The sequence below is a fragment of the Mastigoproctus giganteus genome, chromosome 8, assembly GCF_048544385.1.
Source record: "Mastigoproctus giganteus isolate SK-2022 chromosome 8, ASM4854438v1, whole genome shotgun sequence".
Lineage (NCBI taxonomy): Eukaryota > Metazoa > Arthropoda > Arachnida > Uropygi > Thelyphonidae > Mastigoproctus > Mastigoproctus giganteus.
The window spans coordinates 69790041-69813833 of NC_143582.1; the positions used below are offsets into that span (position 1 = coordinate 69790041).

Below are 23793 nucleotides of genomic sequence, written 5' to 3' on the forward strand. Positions count from 1 at the left end.
TTCAAAATATGTGGACTGGATTGGATTGTGTTGACAATAAAACTAAAGTCATATGATACGAGTAAAATACTTTATTTGTCATAATAAAATAATTAGTGATAAAATCTCTGGAACTTTTTAATTTTCTTTATTTATTACTTTAAATTATTAAGACTTTTTAATGACTCCTGTAAAATAATACTGTAACGATGGAAGAAAATTTGATGGCCCCAATTAATGTGTTACATCTCCCCCCCCCCCTTTACATTTCGGCGTATGCGGCCCCGTTAATTATACAGTAAACTCTGGACAATCTGGCACATTTTACAAAAAAAAAAAACAATACATTTTACAATCCGGAAATATTAAGAAAGCAATCCGCACTCGTACGAACGATTACATTTGTCTTTAAGAATCCATGCAAAAAAAAAAAAAAAAAAAAATTGACATTTCTCTCTTTATAAGGTAATTGCAAGATTATGTTCTCCTTTATTTTGTTTTTGTATCCGGCAGGATTTAAAGTTCATAAAGAATGCAATGGTTTTAATTATCGGAGCAAAATAAAACTTACTTTTTCAACCAATATCCCCGATATTGCACTACTTTCAAACAGATGGTCTCACAAATAGGTTAAATGGCAATCCTATGACAGCCTGTTTCAGGACTAACTAGTCCCTCATTGGAAAGCTGGTGGCCATAGTGACAAAAATCAGCAAAAACAGTTGTTCGAGGGTCTGGTTTCACAGAGTTCCCATCATTAAGTTGAAAGAAAAGCTAAACTCTATACAAAGAGCTATCTTACTGGCGACCCATCGAATCTGCCGTACAGTCTCTACAGCAGCTCTCCAAGTTGTAGCAGACACCTTCCCCCTCTCGACCTTTACACAATCACTAAAAATAATGCCCGATTGTTCTCCCTCAGCCTCGAATCTTCCTTTCTCATTACCGGACACGGTTCTCTAAATGAGAAACTGCATACAAGGGGCTCTGCTATCGAATTAAAAAAGGTATTCCGGCAACGATCCTGGATATAGAACTCTCACTAACTACGGATATAAAGCAATAGAAATCTCGATGTCTCAAACTCTTCAATGTATGGCAGACCAGATGGGATTCTTCTACTGAAGGGGTTGTAACTCGGAGTTTTCTTCCGGAGGTAACATTTGCAACCACTAAAAATAATGCCCGATGGTTCTCCCTCAGCCTCGAATCTTCCTTTCTCATTACCGGACACGGTTCTCTAAATGAGAAACTGCATACACTGGGACTCATCGACACTCCCTACTGCTTTTGTGGACGAAGTGAAAGTTGAAAACACTTGCTTCTGGAGTGTGTACATTACAACAACATCAGAAACCGTCCCCAGAATAAGATCCAGGACTTCCCACCAGTAGATCTGCATCAACTGATATGTACCCAGAACAACCTCGAAGCCTTCCAGACGTTTGCAGCTGAGGTATTTGCATGGAGGAGGACACTGATCGCCAATCACCGACGTGGAAATACCGATCATTAACAATTCCACTGCCAACTGAAAGTCACTCCTTCTACTGACTGTTTTTTTTTTTTTTTTTTTCCCCTAACCTCCGTTCTGCACTGTTTCCAGGTCCTACACCCTAGAACTAGGAGCAGCCTTGGCTCACCTTTTCTTCTTTCTCACTCTGTGCAAGATAGATAACCACTCTCCCATTTTTTTTTCATTCTCTCTCTCTCTCTCTGCTGGCACCCGACTTACATCTTCCTCTTCACTGTAGCCAGGGTGTGGGATTAAAATTATTTATTCTTTAATTATTTTTATTTATTATTATTTTTTTTCCCCATTTACTTAGCTTCATTTTTTTTTTTCTCTCTAACCTGCGTTCTGCACTGTTTCCGGGTCCTGCTCTGGAACTAGGAGCAGCCTTGGCTCACCTTTTCTTCTTTCTCACTCTGTGCAGGATAGATAACCACTCTCCCATTTTTTTTTTCTTTTTCTTACTCTCTCTCTCTCTCTCTCTGCTGGCACCCCGACTTACATCTTCCTCTTCACTGTGGGATTAAAATTATTTATTTATTCTGTAATTATTATTATTTTTTTCATTTACTTATATTCATTTTTTTTTTTTTTTTTTTTTACTCGCGCTCTGTTTTGACACCTGGGATTTGGGCTGTCATTGGTGCCAGATAGCTCCCTCTCTCTTTTTTTTTTTTATCACAGGGAACTTATTTATTTATTTTATTTATTATTATTATTATTATTTTTTTTTTTTTTTTATTTATTTAATATATTTTCTTTTTCACCACGGGGAATTATTATAATTATTTATTTATTTATTTTTTTTTAGTTATTTTTATTTATTTATTTATTTTGCGCCACGGGAAATATTTGTTTTTGTTTTTAGTTTATTTATTTATTTATTTTTTCCTCTCTGGAGTGAGCCCCCAGAGAAATCTGGCCCACCTTTTGGCAACATCAGGTGGTTCAGAGTCTCGTATCGAGACAGTATGTGCTCCATTGGGACTGGCCAACCTTCCCGTGGTGTGGACGAGTACCCAGAATCACTGTCCAGGTGACTGATGCTTCTGGGTAGCCAAGAGGCCAGAACAGAACAACAGAACACACACATAATACACACAAACCTACATCACACACATATCTGGCCCGTTTGTAGTGATACTGTTCTTCACAGAGATACGAGGCGGAGATGAACTCACGATCTAGGAACCGTCCTTTACAAAAACACATGTCCACATGTTCGATGTGAGCTGCTATGCGGTATATGAAATCATTTTTAAAAGTTGTAATATACATAAAGGTGCGCTGCAACTAGAGATCACTGCTTTCTGAAGAGAGACCGGTTAGTCCTGAAACATACTGTTCACAGTAGCCTCGTCTTTTAACTTATAGGTTAATTGACAAATGGCTAATTAACCTATTGACGAAATCACCTTTTTGAAAGTTGCGCAATTCGACACAAAGACATGTTAGTCCTCCTCTCTTAAAATTACCCATCATTGCATTATCAATGCAGTTTAAATCTTCTGGCCACAAAAACAGACAAGTTAGTCCACTAACATCTTATAAATTTTTAAAGTCACTATAGGTTTAGGTATATCATAACACTAAATTTCTTTCTTTTAGTGTTATCTCTTATTTATTGAAATTCGCAACGTAGCACTAGCGTGAGATGGCGACCAGTTTAACGTACCTTTAGAACAGCTAGGAGCAAAGAGAAATGCCCAGTGTGGGGAAAAAATGCATGCATGATTAAATGTATGGTTAATCTCTCTTCAGTAGATTAACTGACGCGCGCAAACAACAGATTAATTTCACATATCTTATAATTATTCCTTAAGAAGAAGAATAGTTAATTTTTTTTTTCCCTCCAATGTGAAAGTTTTTTTTTTTTTCTGAAGCACATTCATTGGTATTCTGTCTGATATAGTACTAGGCATGCATCTATGACATTACACTAAAAGGCATTTGTTGTGACTGTTTATTACTAGATGTTTAAATTTTTAGCAAATTGAACTATTATTTACATTTGTAATTATTAGTGATTATAAATGTTGACAGATGTTCGGGGTTTTTCTTTTTTTTTAATATTAATTGAAATATGCTTCACCAGAACTGATCGTTAGGTATAACCTGTCTAAATTGCGGCACCTCTCAATCTTCTAGGGAACGGTATTTTAAAGAGATCACGTTTTATTAAAAAACTTTCTTTATCGAGAGCCTTTTTCTAGGATTCAGAGCAGCGTTTATTATGCAAGATGAAAAGCTACTTAAAAACTACCTAATATCTAATGAAGCTGTATTTTTGAAAGCAGAGAAACCAAATCATGAGTTCACTTCATGCAAGGATATTACAAGATGGAGAATGCAGTTGATATTGGAAGAAGAGTACTTAATATTGTATTTAAAAAGATTGCTATTTTATCAATCTCCGTGTGACATAACTGGTTCGGAAGAGTTAGAGGTGATAAATTTAAAAAAAAAAAAAAAATGCTACAAAATCTCTACATATTTGACAGATATGGAGAGTTTAAAACCTGTTTTTTTTTTTTGCTTTTCCACGTTCTATAGTGGGTATACTAGTTACCATAAACAAAAAGCAAATACAACTGAACACTGAATGCCTGTTAAAGGCTAAGGCGTTTAGGTTTGTAATTCTGGTCAATATTCTAAACCAGAGCTTTTCAACCTGTGTGCCGCCACAAATTACAAGAGCTTATAATTTTCGCTAGTAAGAAATTATGGGTGGCCTAATATAATTGTTTGAGGTTTGCCAATTTTAATTCAAGATGACAACTGGTTAGCAAAGCTGGCATACATAGCTAAAATCTCAATGAGTTGAACTTAAAACTGCAAGGACATAACCAAAACATATTAATGGATTTACAAATAAATTTCGGCTCTGGAGTGATGAAGTCAGAATTGGATCATTGAAAATGTTCAAGGGAATAAATAAGACGGAAGTCGATAAGAACTTCTTAAGTGTAGCATCTTACCAGTTCTTTGCGAAAAACTCAATTAGTACTTAAGTTCAGAAATACAAAATAATTTGACTGCATTCGAGATCCTTTTATTTCTTTTCGACAGGAGAATCATCCACAGAACTTACTCTGAAACTGCGAGAGAAACTGATAGAACTTAGCCGCGATCGCACACTTGAGCTTAAATTTAGTAAGATATTTTTGAACGAATTTTGGCTCAAAGCTAGGGATCGCTATCCTTCAACAGCTGAGTTTGCAATCGATGTGTTGCTTCAGTTTCCAACTACATATTTATGCGAATTAAGCTTTTCTAGAATTAGTTATTAAGAACAATAAAAGGACAAGATTGAAGAACTTAGATGAAGTTTTTTTTTTTTTCCCATCATTGTTTTATTCGTTTTTTTTTTTTTTTTTTTTTTTGGCTGGTGCAGCATAAGCCATAGGTTTTCATGCACCATGCGGCCATTACTAATACTAACTTCGCGTAGCTATTTCTATAATTAAGCCAAACAAAGAGTATTTATTCCGAAAGGCAAACCCAGGTTTCCTACTAAAAAATGAAAGTGCTTTTAATGTTGCATTATGTATGTATACTTAATTTGCAACAAACGTTTTTAATATGGTAAATGTTATTTCAACAGCAATGATAGTATTAAACATTTTTATTATACTTTTAGTGTTTTATGCTTTAAAATATGCATTAAAACAGTGAAACTAAAAGGAGAGGATTTATGTGCCATAAGATTTGAGCAAATATTTAAGCCGCGGAGGGAAAAGGTTGAGAAGCACTGTTCAATACTTTTGTGCAAAATATTCGGCGTTCTATTAAAGAAAAAAAAATTTCTGTGTTCTATTAAAGAAAAAAATTTTATCTGATTTATAATTTAATTCCATAGGAGTTGATTTTCAAGTGAAATCAGTCAACGTGGATGGGCGTATGATAGTTCTACAACTGTGGGATACAGCAGGACAGGAAAGGTTAGTTACTTTCAGCATATTTTAAATTGTTACTCTCTATATTTATTAATGATATTGAAGGTATATCAGGCTTAACATCTAAGACTGTTAATAGTAAAAAGATAATATAATGTTGTCAGGGTGGATAATGACAGTAATCAAGGTGAATTGCTGCAACAAGATCTACAAAAATTAGGCAGAGAGATAGCAGTTGAAGTTTAACATTGACAAATGCAAGGTACTGCATATAGGTGGTACTACACTCAGGGTAGTGGAAAATGAAAAGGACCTGTTGGTAATTGTGCAGTCAGATATGAAGTTCTCTGAGTAATGTAAACAGGCTGCCAAACAGCTCATGGAGTTTTGTCAATGATATACAGTAATTTTGCTAACAGGGATAAGGAAATGATCATCTCTTTGTATAAGGCAATGGTCAGACCACATCTTGAGTACTGCCTACAAGTGTAGCGGCCTCATTTTAGGAAGGATGTAGAGATGCTAGAACGAATACAGAGAAGGGCAACGAGATTTGTGAGTGGAACAAAGGAGTGCGCTTACCAAGAAAGGCTTCAATTCTGCAAATTCCAGCGTCTGGAGACTAGGCTCCTGCGAGTTTATCTGATTGAGGTGTTTAAAGCTTTTAATGGATTGAGCAAACTCATTGCTAATGGCATTCTTCCTATTGCCCAGACTGATGGAACAAATTCAAATTCAGGAAGGATGGTTGTTGAATAGATGTACGGAAGTTTGCCTTCGTAGCGGGTGGTTGACTGTTGTAACAACCTTCCATCGGTTGTTGTGGAAGGTTGAACAAATTCAAGGAAGAAATAAAAGGCCTATTGGAGGGGATGGACAAGTGATGTGGGAAGGGTTTGTTTTTTTTGGCTGATGCTTTATAAGCTTGCTCTCTTACATTATTTGTCACTTCTAATGCTAATATTATACTGCATTCCTGGTTTTTTTTTTGGTATTTTTATCATTCAGTTATATGAAGTCGTTCTTCATAATGTTATTATTTGTATTAAATTATGAAAAATTGATAAAGTAGAGACAAAAAAAAAAAACTATTCATATTGCTACCGTTACAATAGACTCAATTATCCGTAGTGGTTTAGAAATAAATTTGTCACAATAAACGAATAGACTCTCAATTATCCGTAGTGGCTTAGAAATAAATTTATCACAAACGAAATCCCGGATATTCCAAAAAATGAAACAAAAACTGTAAATATAACATACATACTGTGTTCATAGTTATAAAAGAATACTACTGCGTGAGAAGAGAACATAAAATTTAATGTGTACTTATACTTTTTGAAAAGGAAAACAATAAAGTTTGTTTTCCTCCTTGCGAACGGTAAATTTAGCATTCGTAAATTTTGAAGAATCGCCTTGTCAGCGAGAGCGGCGTCTCCTTGTTGTTCCATTTAACGAATAGAGACTTTTTTCCCCCCTTTTTTTCTCATGTTTGTTGATGCGATCAAGTTTTTTTTTTTTAAAATAGAAAGGCTAACTCTTTTCCGGTTTAATATGGACGCACAAAGGATGAAATTTAAAATAAACCAAAATTGGACTCCGATAGTTCTACCCTGCCCTCAATCATTTTATTGTGCGCGCAATATGGGTGATGCCACCACGCATGAACATTATAGTGTAGACTGCGTTTCTTTCCTGAAGGCATGAGGATGTAGCTAAAAAGGTCAACATATCGCTAATGCGTGACTGCGCAAGTTTTCACACTAATGGCACAACGTTTTAAAGGGCATAACGTGCCCTCTAATGTAACTTGTATAATTCAATGTAGTCACTTTATGTAGCAGCGTTCCTCCTTGTGATATTTGGAACTAAATAAAGTTTTATTCCATAAATTCCAAAGATTGATTGGATATTTACAAAAAAAAAAAAAAATTCAGTTTTGTGCAATGAAAATTCAATTTATTTTGTTTAGGTTCCGAAGTATTACTAAGCAGTATTTTCGAAAAGCAGATGGAATAGTCATAGTATATGATGTCACTTCAGAAGTCTCGTTCAAAAACGTCAGAAACTGGATTTCCCATGTGAAGGTAGATAGATACACAACAATTATTTGTTATTAGTTACAAATATCTGTCCAAAATAATACAAAACGTGAATAAAATATATAATACAGCAGAAACTAAAAGCACGACACTTCTCCGCAGTCATGAGATAAATTGGTGTCAATAACACGTCCAGGTAGTCTAGATCTTTTATACACGCCATTTAGGTTTTTTCCAGGCTATTAATGAACTAGAGCAAGTCCGAACTTGTTGTCAGATTTGCATTATCATTAAAACACATTATTGATGTTGAAAACTGATGCGTGCAAAGCATGTGGCAGGTGCTATCTGCCATTTCGTAATTAGTTAGGATAATCAATTATTTCTGTTACCCAAAAAAAGATTTGAACTTATCCTTGAAAGGAAAAGATTCCTATGTTCCTCTGTATTTTTATTATTATTTATTATCTTTTTGCATTAATACTTGAAACGTTCAGAATGCTTATAAAACCCGTGGCACATACAAACGATACTGAAATATGCTTTACATGATTTATTGTGTGTGTACATATATCTATATATATCTTTTTCTTTAAGGAGGGAGCTGATGATTCCTTAGTACTAGTGCTGATTGGGAACAAAACTGACCTCTGCGACAGTGATGAGGACAGAGTAGTGAAAACAAAGGATGGAAGCTGGTTGGCTGATGTAAGTATATTCTTAATGTACTGTTTTCTTTTATCAAATGGAACGGAATTATGGCAACAACGGACTCAGTGGTAAATTTTTTATGTTACCACGTCATTAATTTATTATTTGATCGTGACGAAAAATTCCACACACGAGAAAGTATTGTCAATCGCTCCAAAGTCCTCCTGCACTTGGGCACAACGCGCACTTTTTATCAGCGAAGCCAAGCGAGAAACCTAAATAGACGACCAAGGCGAAAGGAATAGGCGATAGATATGCGTTAATTGCGATAAGAGAACAAGGACACTTGTCCGCAGTCATGAGATAAATTGGTGTCAATAACACGTCCAGGTAGTCGATCTTTTATTCGCAAATTCAATTTTTGATTGAAAAAACTAAAACTTTTACAGCTTTTTAATATAATTTTACGAGCATTGTTCAAAAAAATAGTGGTATACACACACTCGTGAGGAGTCACATGCCATGTGACTCCTCACGAGTGTGTGTGACTATTAAACCCTCAGCAGTGTATGGTTTCAGACTTTCAGACAAAAAAAAAAAAAAGGCTGTATTATGAAAAGCAGGTCACTCCTCTGCCATTCTTCAACAAAAACGATTTTCCATCGCTTGTTTTTATACCATTAAAACATGCGATCGAAAAGTCTTTTCAAAATGGCAATGATGTGTCGCACTGCAGAAGCAATTGCTATGTGTTTTTCAGGTGCATTACGAATACACCAAAATTCTACGATGACGACAAGGTTTTTGAATTTCTTTCGCCAATGAATTCTTTTGCAAACCAAAAATTTCCTGGGAAAATTTTTGGTTTGCAAAATTTAATTTACTCGAGCTTTTCGAGGCCTTAATCAACTTGATCAAGACTCCACGCATACAGCTAGAGAATTCGCAACTCACAAAACTGAAATCTCTTACTTTATAGGAATACTCCTTTATATCAATAACTAACCTTGCTGTAAGCTGAAATAAATACATTTTCTGTTTATGCTATGGGACGACCACATGGTCATAAAAACTCAAAAGATACAGAGAATACGAGAAACAGCACCGGCTTCAACCCCGGTCACTCAAGACGTGTGTACTTTGCACCCTTTCGTTTCGTATGACCACTCGACATGCTCCACAAATACCCATGCACCAGAAACAAATAATCTACTTCGGTGAATTAATTCACATATACAAACGCCATATAGTTTAACTATTCTTGGGGGCAGAACTATCCTAAATAAGCAGGGGGGAAAACTTTTAATGGGGGATGCAGAACTGAGTAGGGAGAGGTTTGCACGGGCCAGGGATTGGCCTTTGGGCCTGGTATCACAAATCATAATTGAGCTCGGGTCGGTCGGACTCAGTAGCACGGATGACATCCAGGTTCAGTAAAGGTCGGGTAATATTTGGGTTCAAATTTTGTGGAACCTTATAAGCATTTCAGGCTTCCTCGAATCATTTTTTTATTCCAAAGAAAAAGTTACTTGTATTAGCAGGTAGCTCGTGATAGAGAAAACAGAGAACATAAAGTTATCTGGCACGGTTTATATTACAATCGAGGACAGCGCGTGGACTAGGAATGCCCGATTGGCACAAGAGAAAGGGATAGTTCCGTGTTATTATAAGCGGACTATTCAATCGAGCTAAATAAAACACAATCAAGTTGAACTGCCCTGGTCATGATATGAGTATCATAACAGAAACAGCTTGGTAATAAAGCCTTCCTTTCCCCTTGGTTGCATTGCAGGGGTAGCGTTCTGATATGTAAAAGCAGGGATGAAATGCCATAGTTGGCAGTGTTTCCAACTATAGCAACAAGTCGCAAATTGTAGAGGATTTGTAAAGTGAGTTAAAGACAAACGGTTAGAAATGCTTTAAGAAGTTTGGGAACAAACTGCTGTTCGTATGAAATACCAGGAACTAATTTGCCAAAAATAAACCAATCGCGACGTGTTCATAACCCGCTACTGTTACACCCGCAGCAGTTCAATCTGATTCTTACTCATGCTGCAGCAGAAGGTTAGATTAGATTATGATTTTATTGCCGCATTAGCATGTACGGCTATTATGCGCCAGTATATAATTACATCAGTTTAAAAATAGTGGTAACTTTTGAAAAAAAAAAAAAAAAAAAGTTTACCTCGTCCCAAATCATATAATGATAAAAAACAGCATAGGCATTAAAAAAGAAAAAAAAAAATATATATATATAGGTTAGATTATGATTTTATATATATTCCAGGATTTTATATAAATTTATAGAAATTAATATGGTGTAAAATTTTAAAAACAGCAGACACATTGTCATTGTCGGATAAAATCTGACTGAGTGTATACGGCTCAGTCAGATGGTTAAAAGCAGTAAGACAGTCAATTAAAATGATTGATAAAACTGCGTCATAGGACTCGCACATAGGAGGTTTTTTTTTTTTTTTTTTTTTTTGATTTGGTAGTTGTTGGCGCATCGGCTTCTGTGGCCATATTGCACCTCCCAAGGTTTTTGCAGTACTTTGATCCAAGCCCGAGGCGGGAATCGAACCCGCGACCTTTGGGTTGCCGGGCAGGTACTTTACCCACTCGGCTAGCCCGGTCGGCTGCACATAGGAGGATCAACAGCCTTCAGCAAATACGAATGTGCCAAATGACTATATCCTATGCAGGTCCAGGCATGAACAACTTCCTCCTTATGATTCCTGCGCAGACTAGACTGCCACGGTTCAATTACAGGCTTTATATGATATAATTTGTTCGTAGTCTGTCTATTCCACGAATCCTGCCATTTGGAGTACAGTATATCTTTTGGTGTATTATTTGCCTGTATCTGTATAGGGGACTGGCAGGCAGCAATTATAATTGGAAATTGCTGATTTGGCTGCGGTGTCAGCCAAAACATTTCCCCTAATTCCAACGTGGCTGGGATTTCCAGCAGAAGCGGATATCGTATTCACATTCATGGAGAGTGAATCTTCTGCTGAATGCAAGACAGAACTGGATGAGGATTGTATCTCCCAGTTATTAAAGCCTGTAAGCAGCAGAAGGAAATGTGGATGAAGATGAAATATTTTTAGGATTGGCAACTTTTGTATTTTTTAATATTATAAAATTTGATTTTGCAACTTATTAGCAGCGAGAGTTGGCAACACTGATTTCTGGATAACTTGTATTGTCTGATCTTGCATTCAGGAAAGTTGCAATTGAGTACGTGAACAATATTTATGAATAGGTTTTGAGTTTTTAATTGGTTTTTGAAATATGACTATGTCCTATATTTGAAAAACCAATTAAAAAGAACGCCCTCAAAACGACGAATTTTGATAAAATCAAAGGGAAACTGCTAAAAGTGAGGGTATGAAATTGTTTCATAAAATACAACATGCAGCTACTAAAGAGAAAATTCCGCTCTCTTAAGTTACTTAAAAAAAAAAAAAAAACTTCGCATTTAAGTCGTCATTCTTGTAAAAATCAGTACTTCTAAAAACATAGCATGGAGAAACACTTATCCACCTTCTTTACGCCTACCACAGAAAGTGAAAGGCGAAGTGCCTAAAACTTCTGTCTCACTATGTTGCAAAGACATTAAAACCTTTGAAATTGTGACTGGTTCTGGCTTTATATAATATCCCAAGTTTTAATAAAAGTAGAGTCACTGCACGGAAATCTGAACGTTAGAAATTTCTTAACACATCCTACAATTTCCCGCAATACACAAAACGAAGCTGAAAAGTTGCGCAAAACACTCATCCCTAGTATTCAGTCATTTACAATTGATCTACGTTAATGCATCTACCGACATGTGGACATATGACTATAAGAACATATTCTATATAACGTTAACGTTGGACTATACTGATGACAACTGGAACCGTGGAATAAAGTACTGTTCACCTGTCAATTCCCCAACAATCATAAAATTGCCACTAATATCAGAAAGGAATTGAATCGCAGGCTTGTGAAATTAGGTCTTCAGCCAGACATTCTCTCCAAGTTAATTTTTGAAGCAGATCATGAAGCTAACACTATGTGCCCTTCAGATGTGAATCAGACTAAGCTGCAGTACGCACGCATATGATTAACACCTCCAAAAGGGAATTACTGGAAACAAACTTATCTCGTTTTAACTTATTAACACGCGAGCTTAAAGATGTAGTGACATACCTCAAACAGTCTGGTCTTGTGCATAATCTGAAAACCACTGTTCATCAAGGGTGTGAGTCACGTTGGTATAACAGAATAAACATGTATGATTAATTTGATGCTCATTATCAAGATATTGAAAACATTATAATAGAACGCTGAAAAGAAGACAAATTTTCACGTTCAACATGAGATTCTACAGCTGCTGGTGAACTTCCATACACCATTCAAAGACGCTTCACTGCAACTTGAAGCAGATACACATGTAACACTTCCGCTTGTTCTTCCAATCAGATTTTATTTACTAAATCACTTGAATGTGTTGGTTTCGGATACTCATGAATTGGCTTAATTGAAAAAAATCACGCTCATGTGACTTTGAATGAAAAATTCAAAGCACAAATTGTATGGAGTCGCTTTGTTCTTATGGCCAAATTCTGCCAGTCAAAAATGCTTTCAAGCGAAGAACGACAAGAAATAGAGTAGTGTGCAAAATTTAATAGAAAAGTTTTAATGTGACGAAGAATTCTGAACCACTGCAGTTATCTCAAGAAACCTTTGAGAGGAAAGTGGGAGAAACAGTGACCGACATATAAGAAAGAAGACAAAGGATTTTGGATTTCAGCATGTTTGAAGACACTGCTGAAGAGTCGAATAGTCAAGAAGATGAAATTGAGAAAAATATGAATACTGACGTAGATTATGGTAAACTTCATGACTTACTTGATTGGTGGAGAAACCATGGACAGGATTTTAAGTTTCTATAAAGAATTGCCAATCATGTATTATTTGTGTACTTGCCACCAGCGCAATCAGTGAAAGAAATTTTAGTGCAGCCAGGCTCTTTGTGCAGGAACGTCAAACCTCTTTAAGTAGTGAAAGTGTCGATTCCATTTTGTTATTACACAACAATATGGAACAAAATGAACCGAAGGATGTTCAGCTTGAAAGTAAGTCGAATGAGGCGAGTTGAGAATTTATTTAACCCTTCACTAATTCGTCTTTAAATGTTTGCAAATCCATATTTATAAATATTTTTCCCCCTTCTAATGAAATACTCTCATTTAAAAGCATTGCTCAATACGTGTATGTGATTTTAATAGTCTATTCGTTAACAGTAAGCTTTGTACATAATGATTACAGATGACTCACTTGGAATCCCAACACCACAATTTTCACATAATCGAACTGTATTTTTTATCATTCTACTTGGGTCACACGCAATTTATCAAGTTAACGTTATATATTGGAACTTTGGATTAGTTTGCGTTTGCATGGTTCCCCATTTAATACTCTTTTCCTTCAGTCTGTATTTGATGAATATTTATTTACATTCCATACACGAACATTCTGCATTTCATAAATCAGTGTGTTTTTTTGTTTTTTTTTATGAAGATCCCAAGCACGTGAGGTATTAGAACCTATAGTACTTAGTACCGTGCATGGGCTGAAAAGATGAAAGAAGATACTTGTTAAGTCTTTATTTTTCTAAAGACTATAATGAAATGAAATACAGGTTGGTGTGTTCTTTCATAATCAGAGTATCTCCATGTTTCGCCATGTATTTATTTATAGTCACAGCACGATGTTCAGAATGGTACCTGATACTTTTAATTCCACAATACTGTCCAGGATACACTGTCACGGTAAATACACAAAACTTACAGCATCTTATAAGCGTGGAGACACCAGACAGGTTAATGCAGAGGCTTCGTGATACGTGGAATAATTCTACAAAATTCCGTAAATGATGTATACCAGTTTTTACCTAAGACAGTGCTGCCATGGAATTAGGGTCTGCTAAACCTTTAGCACATACGAGTGAGTGGAACTTTGGTGAGTAGAAGTTAGCACATACACTCGTACGTAAGTGGAATGAGTCAATATTGGTTTCATTTATACGTTAAATCCTTAAAGCACGCAAAAAAAGGAAGAGCAGGAACTGTTATTATTTCAAGAACAAACATCAGGAGAGGAGTTATAACTCGATTAATCACATGGTACAGCTGTGATGAAGGAAAGAAATCCGAACGAAATTTGCGATTCGTATGGACAGGCACACTACTCGATAGCCAAGTTAAGAGGGTTTGGCGGGACTGGTCTTCGTGTTTCGTCCGACTCAGCCGAGGGCCGGGAACGGTTCGGGTAGCCGATGTGGGAAACCACAGGTGGCGCTTGACCCTAACACTATGCACACTATGGTACGGGTATTTCGGGTTGGGCCAGGTAAAATTCTAAAATTTCGGTCGGTGCAGTCTTCTAAGAGTACGTACGCCGACCCAATTTTGGTTAGTTCCATACATAAGATTGGCATAACATTTCAAGAGAAAAGAATATGATAGCAATGAAATGCTGTATTTAAATTTTAATATTAAAAGTTTGTAATTTAAACATAAGGAAGATTGTGGCTACCGTGCTGCTAGTTATTTAAAATGAAACGAAATGAAGTTTTTGTTTATTCAGGGACGGCGACGTTAGGATCGCAGACGTTTACAAGACAGAGTGTACCAAAACATTACTACAATTTGTGGTATCGTGTGGATTCGAATACGCTAGAATACACTAACCACTAGGCTACCATCGTATCTACGAAAATCTCATTCTGCTGAGTCAAGTCGCGCTCTCTTATATTCCTTCATTTTCGTGTATTTCTTTCGATGTTAAGAATCCTAATATATTACAGAATCTGATATCTCATCTGTGATGTGTTGGTAATTCTAAGTCGCCTATTGGAGTTATTCTATTATTAATAAGTATACGATGCTTTCTTTTTCTAGAAGCATTGCCCCTTATGCACAATGAAATGACGCTACCTTGTTATCCATTTGTTCTTTTATTTTTTCCAAATTACTTCGACTGCGGATTGGAATCTATCAGTTACAACTGACATAGTGACAATATAAAATTAAAGTCGATACGACATTTCTTCTCCGAGGAAGCAGTGCTATTTATTCGTAATGCAGAACTGTGGCAACTCTTAACAATTATATTACAATGCTGAAAAGCAGTGCTATTATGAAAAGCTGTCTTTTCACGGCAAAATAAGTTCGTTTGGATGCCTGTTATATAGCAAAGGGGACATAAAATGATGGGTTTCTTTAGTATACTCAACATACACTTCAGGCTTTTAAAAACGCGTTTGTACAGCTCAGTACAATAACAGTATTTTGAATGCTTTTTCATACTTAACAGGAGTGCAAACCCTCTGGTAATGGTACCATATCAGTGCGTCTAGACACTTCTTTACCGTAATATTACCGGCTGTTAAAAACTAAGTTCTGAGGCTTCACTATGCCACAAAGTAGCTACAGCTACTATATATATACAAATGGATAGAAATAAGCGGAACTGAAATACTTAAAATTGACAAGTTAGGAGAAATGGCGGACAAAAGTCTCTTAAAATGTCTCTATGAACTTTTCACATTCAGACAGAAGATCAAATGATATTCTTATGGCAATATTGATAAAATCAGGAATCGTTATAATGATGATTTTTGCTTCCCATTCTGATACATCTGCAATTTTCTACACAAGATACTGTGCGGAGAAGTCCACGCATGTCGCAACAGGAATCAATGGGCCTTAATCGACATGAATAAACTGTATTCGTCAAAAAATGATCAACTATAGTGAAGGTAGATTGATATCTTCAAGTTTAGAAATACAGCGGAAAAGTACCGAAAAAAAGCACGACAGTGTACTCAAGATAGGCAGATAGCGTATCTCGGAAACCTTCATATCTAAAAAAAAAAAAAACTCCAACCACAACAACATTATGAATAATTTAAGCGGGTTGCTGTTTCTAGGCGTCCACGAGTACAAATGATATTGTTAGTCACGGAACGGCATTGCCAAATAAATATGAATGGGCGAATACCAATCAGCAACTTCGATCACGTTTAATGTTTCCTAACTAAATAGATTTCCATAGCTAAGCCTGTTATTATGAGATTAATATTATCGCTTTAATGATAATTATTTATATATACATAGTTCTCGCAGTTAATACAGTGGTTATAATCACCGTTCTCCCACACCAGGCGGAAAATTCTCGGATTCGAATCCTGTTAATGACGCGGGAAATTTTTATGGGCTTTTTCATTGTGGCTGAGTTAGTCTGCCTCAGGCGAAAGTTGCATGGTTTATATCCCCCGGAAACAGGTTTTTAATCCAGCAAACAGGCAAATCAACCATAAAATTTACAGATAATATATTGTCGACTCATACGCTTAACTGCTCTAGCGCTTCGCACGAACACACACAAACAGACCTATACAAAGGCTGGCTTCTCATAACTATTTGGAAACTAATAAGGTTATTTTTCTTTTTTTAAGTAGTTGTATTGAGTATAAAGGGTTATATTTCATTATAAGTAAGCTCATACAATACAACTCCTCTCATCAGAGCCAATCACGAACGAATCAAGATCGGAACAATGTGTACAGGAGACAAAATATAGTTTTCGTCCCTGGACATTTCTTTGGCTTTCATTCCTTCGTAATTGGGCCTGATGATGAAATCGATACAGAATCTAGAAACGTCGCCAACTGTTACGTCGTATTGCGTGTGAATTTTAGCTTACTTATAACAAGCTGAAACCCTTACGCAATAAATTTGTAGCATATTACGTAGTTTAATTAGCGTTATTCATCTTCACATTAATTCTTTATGAACGTAGTGCCCTTCTCTCAATAAGTTTTTATTTTATTTTTTAAATGATGTTATGCTAAAAGAAGCAGTATAACCTAAGTATCAAAAGAGGATGAAGGCAAGAAGTGTATTAAACAGCCACATATCACAAAACATTTCATGAAAAAACAAAAAGAAAGAAAAATTGTCTGCCCGAAGCTTGTGTTTTTTTTTTTTTTTTTTTTTTCAATCACAGGAAAACTGTTACGACAACAGTCTATACCAGTTACTGTTAGTTTTTGCTATTCGCAAAGCAATGCGTGTTCGGGGTCAGAAAATACTAACCACTTTTGCAAAATGATGGAAGAATAATTTTCAAAATTGCGGAATATGTACCATAAATAGTGCATGAGCTGCTCGCTAACTTTCTATTGGTAGAAAGTTAGACGCTCCGAATATAGCCAATATTTTATCGAGAAACCTTGTGGGGGATAGGAAATATATCTCACTTATGTCCTGTTTAAAAATTGGAAAAGTAAATGAAGCAGGAAAGAATCATTGCTTCCCTTCTCGCACTGTCTGATTATCTCTCTGCCGAATTTTAAACTAGGGCATATAGAGGGGTATTCATTGTATTCGGCATATAGTGAATATGTAACCCAGACAACCTTGAGTATATAGCTGATATATTCTCTCTATGCCCTCGTTTAAAAATCGGGGAAAAAAAGTGAATGAAGCAGGACAGTTTCACTGCCTCCCTTTTCGCACTGTCCGATTATCTGTTTTTCGGATTTTTAAATAAGGGAATTCGGGAGGATATTCACTATATTGAATATGTTACCCACACATCTTTGGAGGAATAGTAGAGTCATCCTCCACCCTCGTTTAAAAATGGGAAAACAGGTGGTAGGACAGTGCAAAAAGGCTTGGAAGTAATAATAAAACCTTTCCTACTTCATTCACTTTTCCGATTATTAAACATGTGGGATATATCTGCGTATCCTGAAAAGTTGCTTAGGTGACATATTTATTCCGAATAAAGTGAAAAAAGTATTCAATCAACTGTTTATTATGGCTTATATTTCTATGTTTTTGTTTTTACACTAGAATTTGCGAAAAAAACTTTATTAAAAATGAATGAACTTTACTTATTTTGAATTGTTGGTTTCTACAAATCGCCTTTATTTTCCTATTCTGTTGCATCTAGGATTTACAAAAACGCTTTGGTAACAGTCTGAATTTCGGACTTTTACCAAGGCAATTGGTAAATCCTAGGATTACCGGTATAATCTAGGACTTAACTGAATTTTAGGCTTTTAGAGTAATGTACATATAGGAACTCCCCGAATTTTAGGCTTTTAGAGTAATATGTACATATAGGAACTCCCCGACTTACGTAATACTCGACTTAAGTTTTTGCCGGCAGGTGAAAACTGAAAAAAAAATATATATGAAAACGTATTTTGCATCTGTAGGCATAAATATGGAGGTATAGTGATTATATCGTAATGTGAACCCAATATAATATTGTGGGTTTTTTTTTTTTTTTTTTTTTATTCGTCCCAAGTCCTTGGAAGTTGAAAATTTCGCTATATTACTAAGCTATTTATTTCTCTAAAAGGTCATGTTTATAATGGAAATTACACTACACTTTCATTGTTATCATATGTTCCGTTATACGAATCAATTTTGAATGCCTTTGTGATATTTTTCTAAAACACATTTCTGGAGGTCACTACCATAAAACAACAAAAACAATTTGCACTTTAAGGGTTATTGGGCTTTTCTGTTAGTGCATCTAATTATAAACGGGTAGTAAACTCGATCTTGTTGCATTTTTGATAATACCGATAACTGCAATTGTATGGATTTTTACGTTATTATGGTGAAATGTGTTTCTCCTTCCATGAATTCTTCAATCATAAAAAAAACAAATTTTCAGAAACTTATCTTCATTCCTATTTACGTATTACAATGATGACCAGGGAAAGTTCAAGTGGTGGTGAAAAGTGAAAGCTACCACGGAAAGTGCAAGTGATGGTAGTGCCATCACCTGCACTTTCCGAAACAAAAGCGAAACAAAATTGATTCGTAAATGAAGATGCAAATGATTAGGAAGTACGAAGCAGGACAAAGTTTATCATCTATTGCAAGGGAATTAGGTTTCGTTGCTTCAACAGTGAATACTATTTTAAGGGAAAGTGCGCGTAAAAAAGAACCTTATTACTATTATTAGCCGTAAGGTGCAAGGAAGCCTGAGGCTTACGTTGCACCAGCCAAAAAATAAATTTCTGAGTTACCCTAAGAGAGAGAGAACAAGTAAAAGGGAATCACCAAGGAAAAGAAGAATGATAATATCCAGCTCAGCGCCCTGGTGTGCCAAGCCCATACTCAACAGATGTGATCCCCTTGGGTCAAAGGATCAACGCACTTAAGATCAACAGTGATCACAAAACAGCGTTCAGGTGCTATATGGAAAATAGAAAAGCTATTAATAATAAGGATGGAAAATCATATTCAGAAGCAAGTACCCCTGAGTCTATTTTGAGACCATTCAAGCAAAAGAATTTAAGAAGATATTAAGGATAAGTACGGCGAACCCCTAGCCACGTTCGTGGCAAGCAGCGGGTAGTTTAATAGGTTCAAGCATCGCGCTGGTTTCCACAAAGTTAAAGTATGCGGTGAAGTCGCCAGTGCCGATTCTGCATCTGCAGAGAAATTTTGTGATGTGTTGGGAAAAAAAATTGATGAAGGCGGCTATTCAACGCAGCAAAATTTTTAACGTTGACGCGACTGCTATGTATTGGAAAAAAATGCCGGATCGAACATACATTGCCAAAGAGGAAAAGACAATGCCAGGTTTCAAAGCTTCAAAAGATAGGGCCACGCTCTTGCTTGGAGTTAATGCAGTAGGAGATTACAGATTAAAACCACTGCTTGTGTACCATTCTGGAAATCCTTGTGCATTTAAGAGCATCAGTAAAGCTATCCTACCCGTGCATTTCCGATTGAACAAGAGAGCATGGATAACAATATTTCTCTTTGAGGATTGGTTTAAATGATGCTTCATTCCCGAGGTTGAAAAATATTGTAAAGACAACGACGTTCCTGTTAAGATTCTGCTTCTATTAGATAAGATAAATGCTCCTGAACATCCTACGCATCTAGATGATTTCAATTCGAACGTGAGAGTCATATTTCTCTCCGCCAAACACGACTTCACTCATCCAACCTATGTATCAGGGTGTTATTTCGAATTTAAAAGCATACTGTTTACTCACAACATTTGCTCAGGCATTGTCTGCAATAGACGGTGACAAAAATTTTACTCTGAGACTTTTGGAAATCTTACAATATTTACCACGCCATCTTAAACATTAACTTTTAGCAATTTCCTGGGCGGAAATTACTAAAAGTTGTTTAAATGGCGCATGGAATAAAATATGCCTACGGCACATAAAAGGCTTCGAAGGATTTGAAAAATACGAATCAATATGAAGAGATTACAGATAGGATTGTAAAGGTTGCAGAGCTACTTCAGTTGGAGGTTGATGCCAAAGACGTGGGCGAGTTAATAGAGGAAGAAGAGAATGAATTATCTAACGAAGAACTTATTGGCTTGCAGGCAGCGATAGTGAAAGAAGAAAATGCTGACCAAGCTCAAGATGAACCAAATGAGGAGTGGAGACGCTTCATCACTAGAGAGATGGCAATAGCATTTCGCGAAATTGCATCGGCAATGGCGAGAAGATGGATCCTGACAGCGAACGATTCTTAAAAGTTAACAGGGGGGGGGATGATATGCTTGCTTGCTTACTAAAAGCAAGCATATTCACCGCGACTTACGTAGCGTTACGCGGAACGCAGCCCTTACGTAAGTCTGGGAGTTCTGTATTTCTTCATGAACAACACCTGTTCACGAATCTTAATAATATACGCAGTTGCGAAGCGTGTACGGACTCTCTAAAGCTAGCAATACTACATGCATTCAGATTACGTACATTTAATCTATGAATTTCTTTTTTTTTTTTTTTTTTTTTTTTTACATAAAAATTGTTTCGAAAAAAATAAATAATTGTCGGATTTCTATTCGTCCAATTTTAATAAAATTTGGAATGGCGCAACTCAGGCCATATTGCGCCTGTCAGTGATGTGGAAGTTTTTCAGTTAATTAACAAGTCTAACATTTTAAAATATTTTTGCTTCGAATCAGGGTTACGCATAAAGGAATCTGATGGAAAATCTGCTGACTCATTAATACCGCGTTATTTAGAACTGCATCAAGGCAGCTTAGGCCACCAGGCGTTAGTATATAGTGTTTATTGCATCTAGTGTGGGGTTTTTATGGTGTTTCGGATGAAAATCCAAGTTCAGTGGGTGGGGTTTGGGAACTACAAACAACCAGCTAAACGAGTAACTCATTCTTCTTTTTAAAAATAGCATATAACGGTTCCTTCCGTCTCGATGAGAAGTATACTGTAAAATTCGAAATTCTATAAAACCCAGCATTTTTTACAAAAAAAAAAAAAAAAAAAAGTAGGAACCATATATAAAATTTAATGAAAATCCATCCACTGCGTATCCCTCTGTTAGATGTGGACCGGGGGACATTAGGAGAAAAAGACAGACGGACAGCCACGATGAAGACAACTGACACTTTTGCACAAGCTAACGCCACCAAAAATCATGATTTTACAATCCATAAATATTAAGGAAACCATCTAGCAGTCGTATCAAAAGTTGGAATTAAAGGAGTTTACTCAAATTTTCAACGTTGGTCAGTGACAAGAATCGCACCCAGGCCTTATATATACGAGGTAGCAGGGCCGCTGTCCACTTGGCACCCACGAGAACTACGCTCATTACCCGTGGCTATTTCTTTCTAAGGAAGTCTGACTTACATTTGTATTTTTTTTTTGGTTTCTTCTCATTTTCTTTGTGCTCTGTAGTTTGACATATTGCACTCAGTGATTCGTGTAACATAGAAGTCTCTGTTTTATGATTACACGCCCAAATAACGGAACATCATGCATGAACGGTATTCGAGCATTATGGTTAAAAGACAAGAAATAAATTGAACAAATTCTTGCAAGCCAAACAAGAAATAAATAAAATATGCCAAGGAGATGTGGACCGAGAAGATAAACATTTACTGAATCGATATATAAACCCAGTGCTGGACTGATGCCACCTATAAATAACAGAAAGGGGGAAAATTCTGGAAAAGTGCCCAAGAAGAAGAAGAAATATAATATTTTATATTCTAGGGGAAAATGTATATCGTTTGGATTATTTCACTGCATGAACAATCAAAAAATTGAGAAGCTGAGAATAACTGGAAATATATTTCTGAACTTCAGCTGAAATAGGATTTTCACACCGTGGCTGACTTGGACGGTCTAGGGTTGCATGGTTTTCACTTAACCGAAACTTAGTTAAGTGAAAATCATGAACCCGCAAAATAGTCAAACGACTATATAATACAACTAATTTATAGACACGATACACTGAAACCTCATTGTCTTAATTGACTCGGCGTATATTCTAAAAAACTATGCGAGACCCAATCCAAATTATTGATCCGACAAAAAAAAAAAAAAAAATCACCAGAGAATAACCTCATCTGCCCATGTGTATTATGTCCATAAACTGCGTGTGTTATGCGGTCGGTTTGTGTGTTTTGACGAAAAACCCGATCTTCGGGAGAAAAAAAAGCTATCCTCACCGGCGATATCGACTAACTCAGCCAAGGAGTGAAAAAAGCCATTAAAAAGTTCCTCACGTCATCGACGAGATTCGAACCTGGGTATTTTCCACCCATGTGGGGAAGACAGTGATTAACCACTGTGCCACTCGCACACGGACGTATTAGCCGACATCATCACCATCATCATATTAAACATATAGCATCGCCCGAGCTAAAGCTCATAGATGCTTAAAACATTAAAATTTTGAATTAACCTCTTTTCCCTGCTGCCACCTGACTCAGTCAGGCATTGCAGCAGGATTACCGCCCCTGCCACGAGGAGGCGGATTTCCACTATCATAGCATTTAAAACTTAGATGATTGCGATTTGTCCAAAGCTTCATCGTGAAACTATATAAGATACGAACAATCATATCTACACTATCTATAAATATATAATATATATTTTAACATAATTTCTAAACATTAAAATTCCTCCTCAACCTCACCATATACATCTTGATTCTTTGCTCTATTCTCAGCTCAGTTAGGCGTATTCTCATACCATGCCCAGAGACAATCTCAGTCTGTTCAAGCCCCAGTCCTGGTCACTTCTTTATCTGCATAGTACCTACTTTTGGTATCAATTTATAAGTTATTCATCGGAATCACTTCATCGCTCTTGCCATATATCTAAGATCTCTTTATAATAACATCTTCCTTTCTTCTTTTATATCCATCTTGGTATATTCTCTTGAAATTAATGGACATTATCTTATTCCTAAAATTGTTCTGGAGTGATTCCTTCCAGTTACATATAGCAAACTCTTTACAGTAATAACCAAGTCAATCGGCTCCTTACCTGCAATGATCTGCAGCGCATCATTCGAAACAGTCCTGCTAGCCCTTGTCAGAACCAGCAGAGCAAACCGTTGAGCCGATATTAATTTCCTTTTCATATGAGAGTTCTGAATCGCTGATCCCAATGCACCACACGCATAAGTCATAATTGGCATGAATATACACTTATAAACAACATCCAGCGCTCTTCCTTTCAATCCCCATTTGACTCTTACTATTCTCTTAATCTTGGCATATATAGTTTTCAACTTATTCCTCAAAAACTCAGAGTGCGGGATGAAAATTATGTGGAAGCTACTGGCTGTCTACCAAAAAACCCTGCCTATGTACCAACAAATATGAGACCTAAGTGAAA

The 23793-nt window shown here is 36.3% G+C and overlaps 1 protein-coding gene across 1 annotated transcript in view; it reads left to right on the forward strand.

Annotated features, from left to right (window-relative positions):
• LOC150081608 (EF-hand calcium-binding domain-containing protein 4B-like) overlaps window positions 1-23793 on the forward strand; it is an 80437-nt gene that overhangs the window by 41827 nt on the left and 14817 nt on the right. Inside the window, exons 15-17 of the mRNA XM_090379467.1 lie at window positions 5352-5433; window positions 7361-7475; window positions 8028-8138. Of these exons, the coding sequence (XP_090235593.1) occupies window positions 5352-5433; window positions 7361-7475; window positions 8028-8138 (308 nt within the window). The remainder of the gene's footprint in view (window positions 1-5351; window positions 5434-7360; window positions 7476-8027; window positions 8139-23793) is intronic.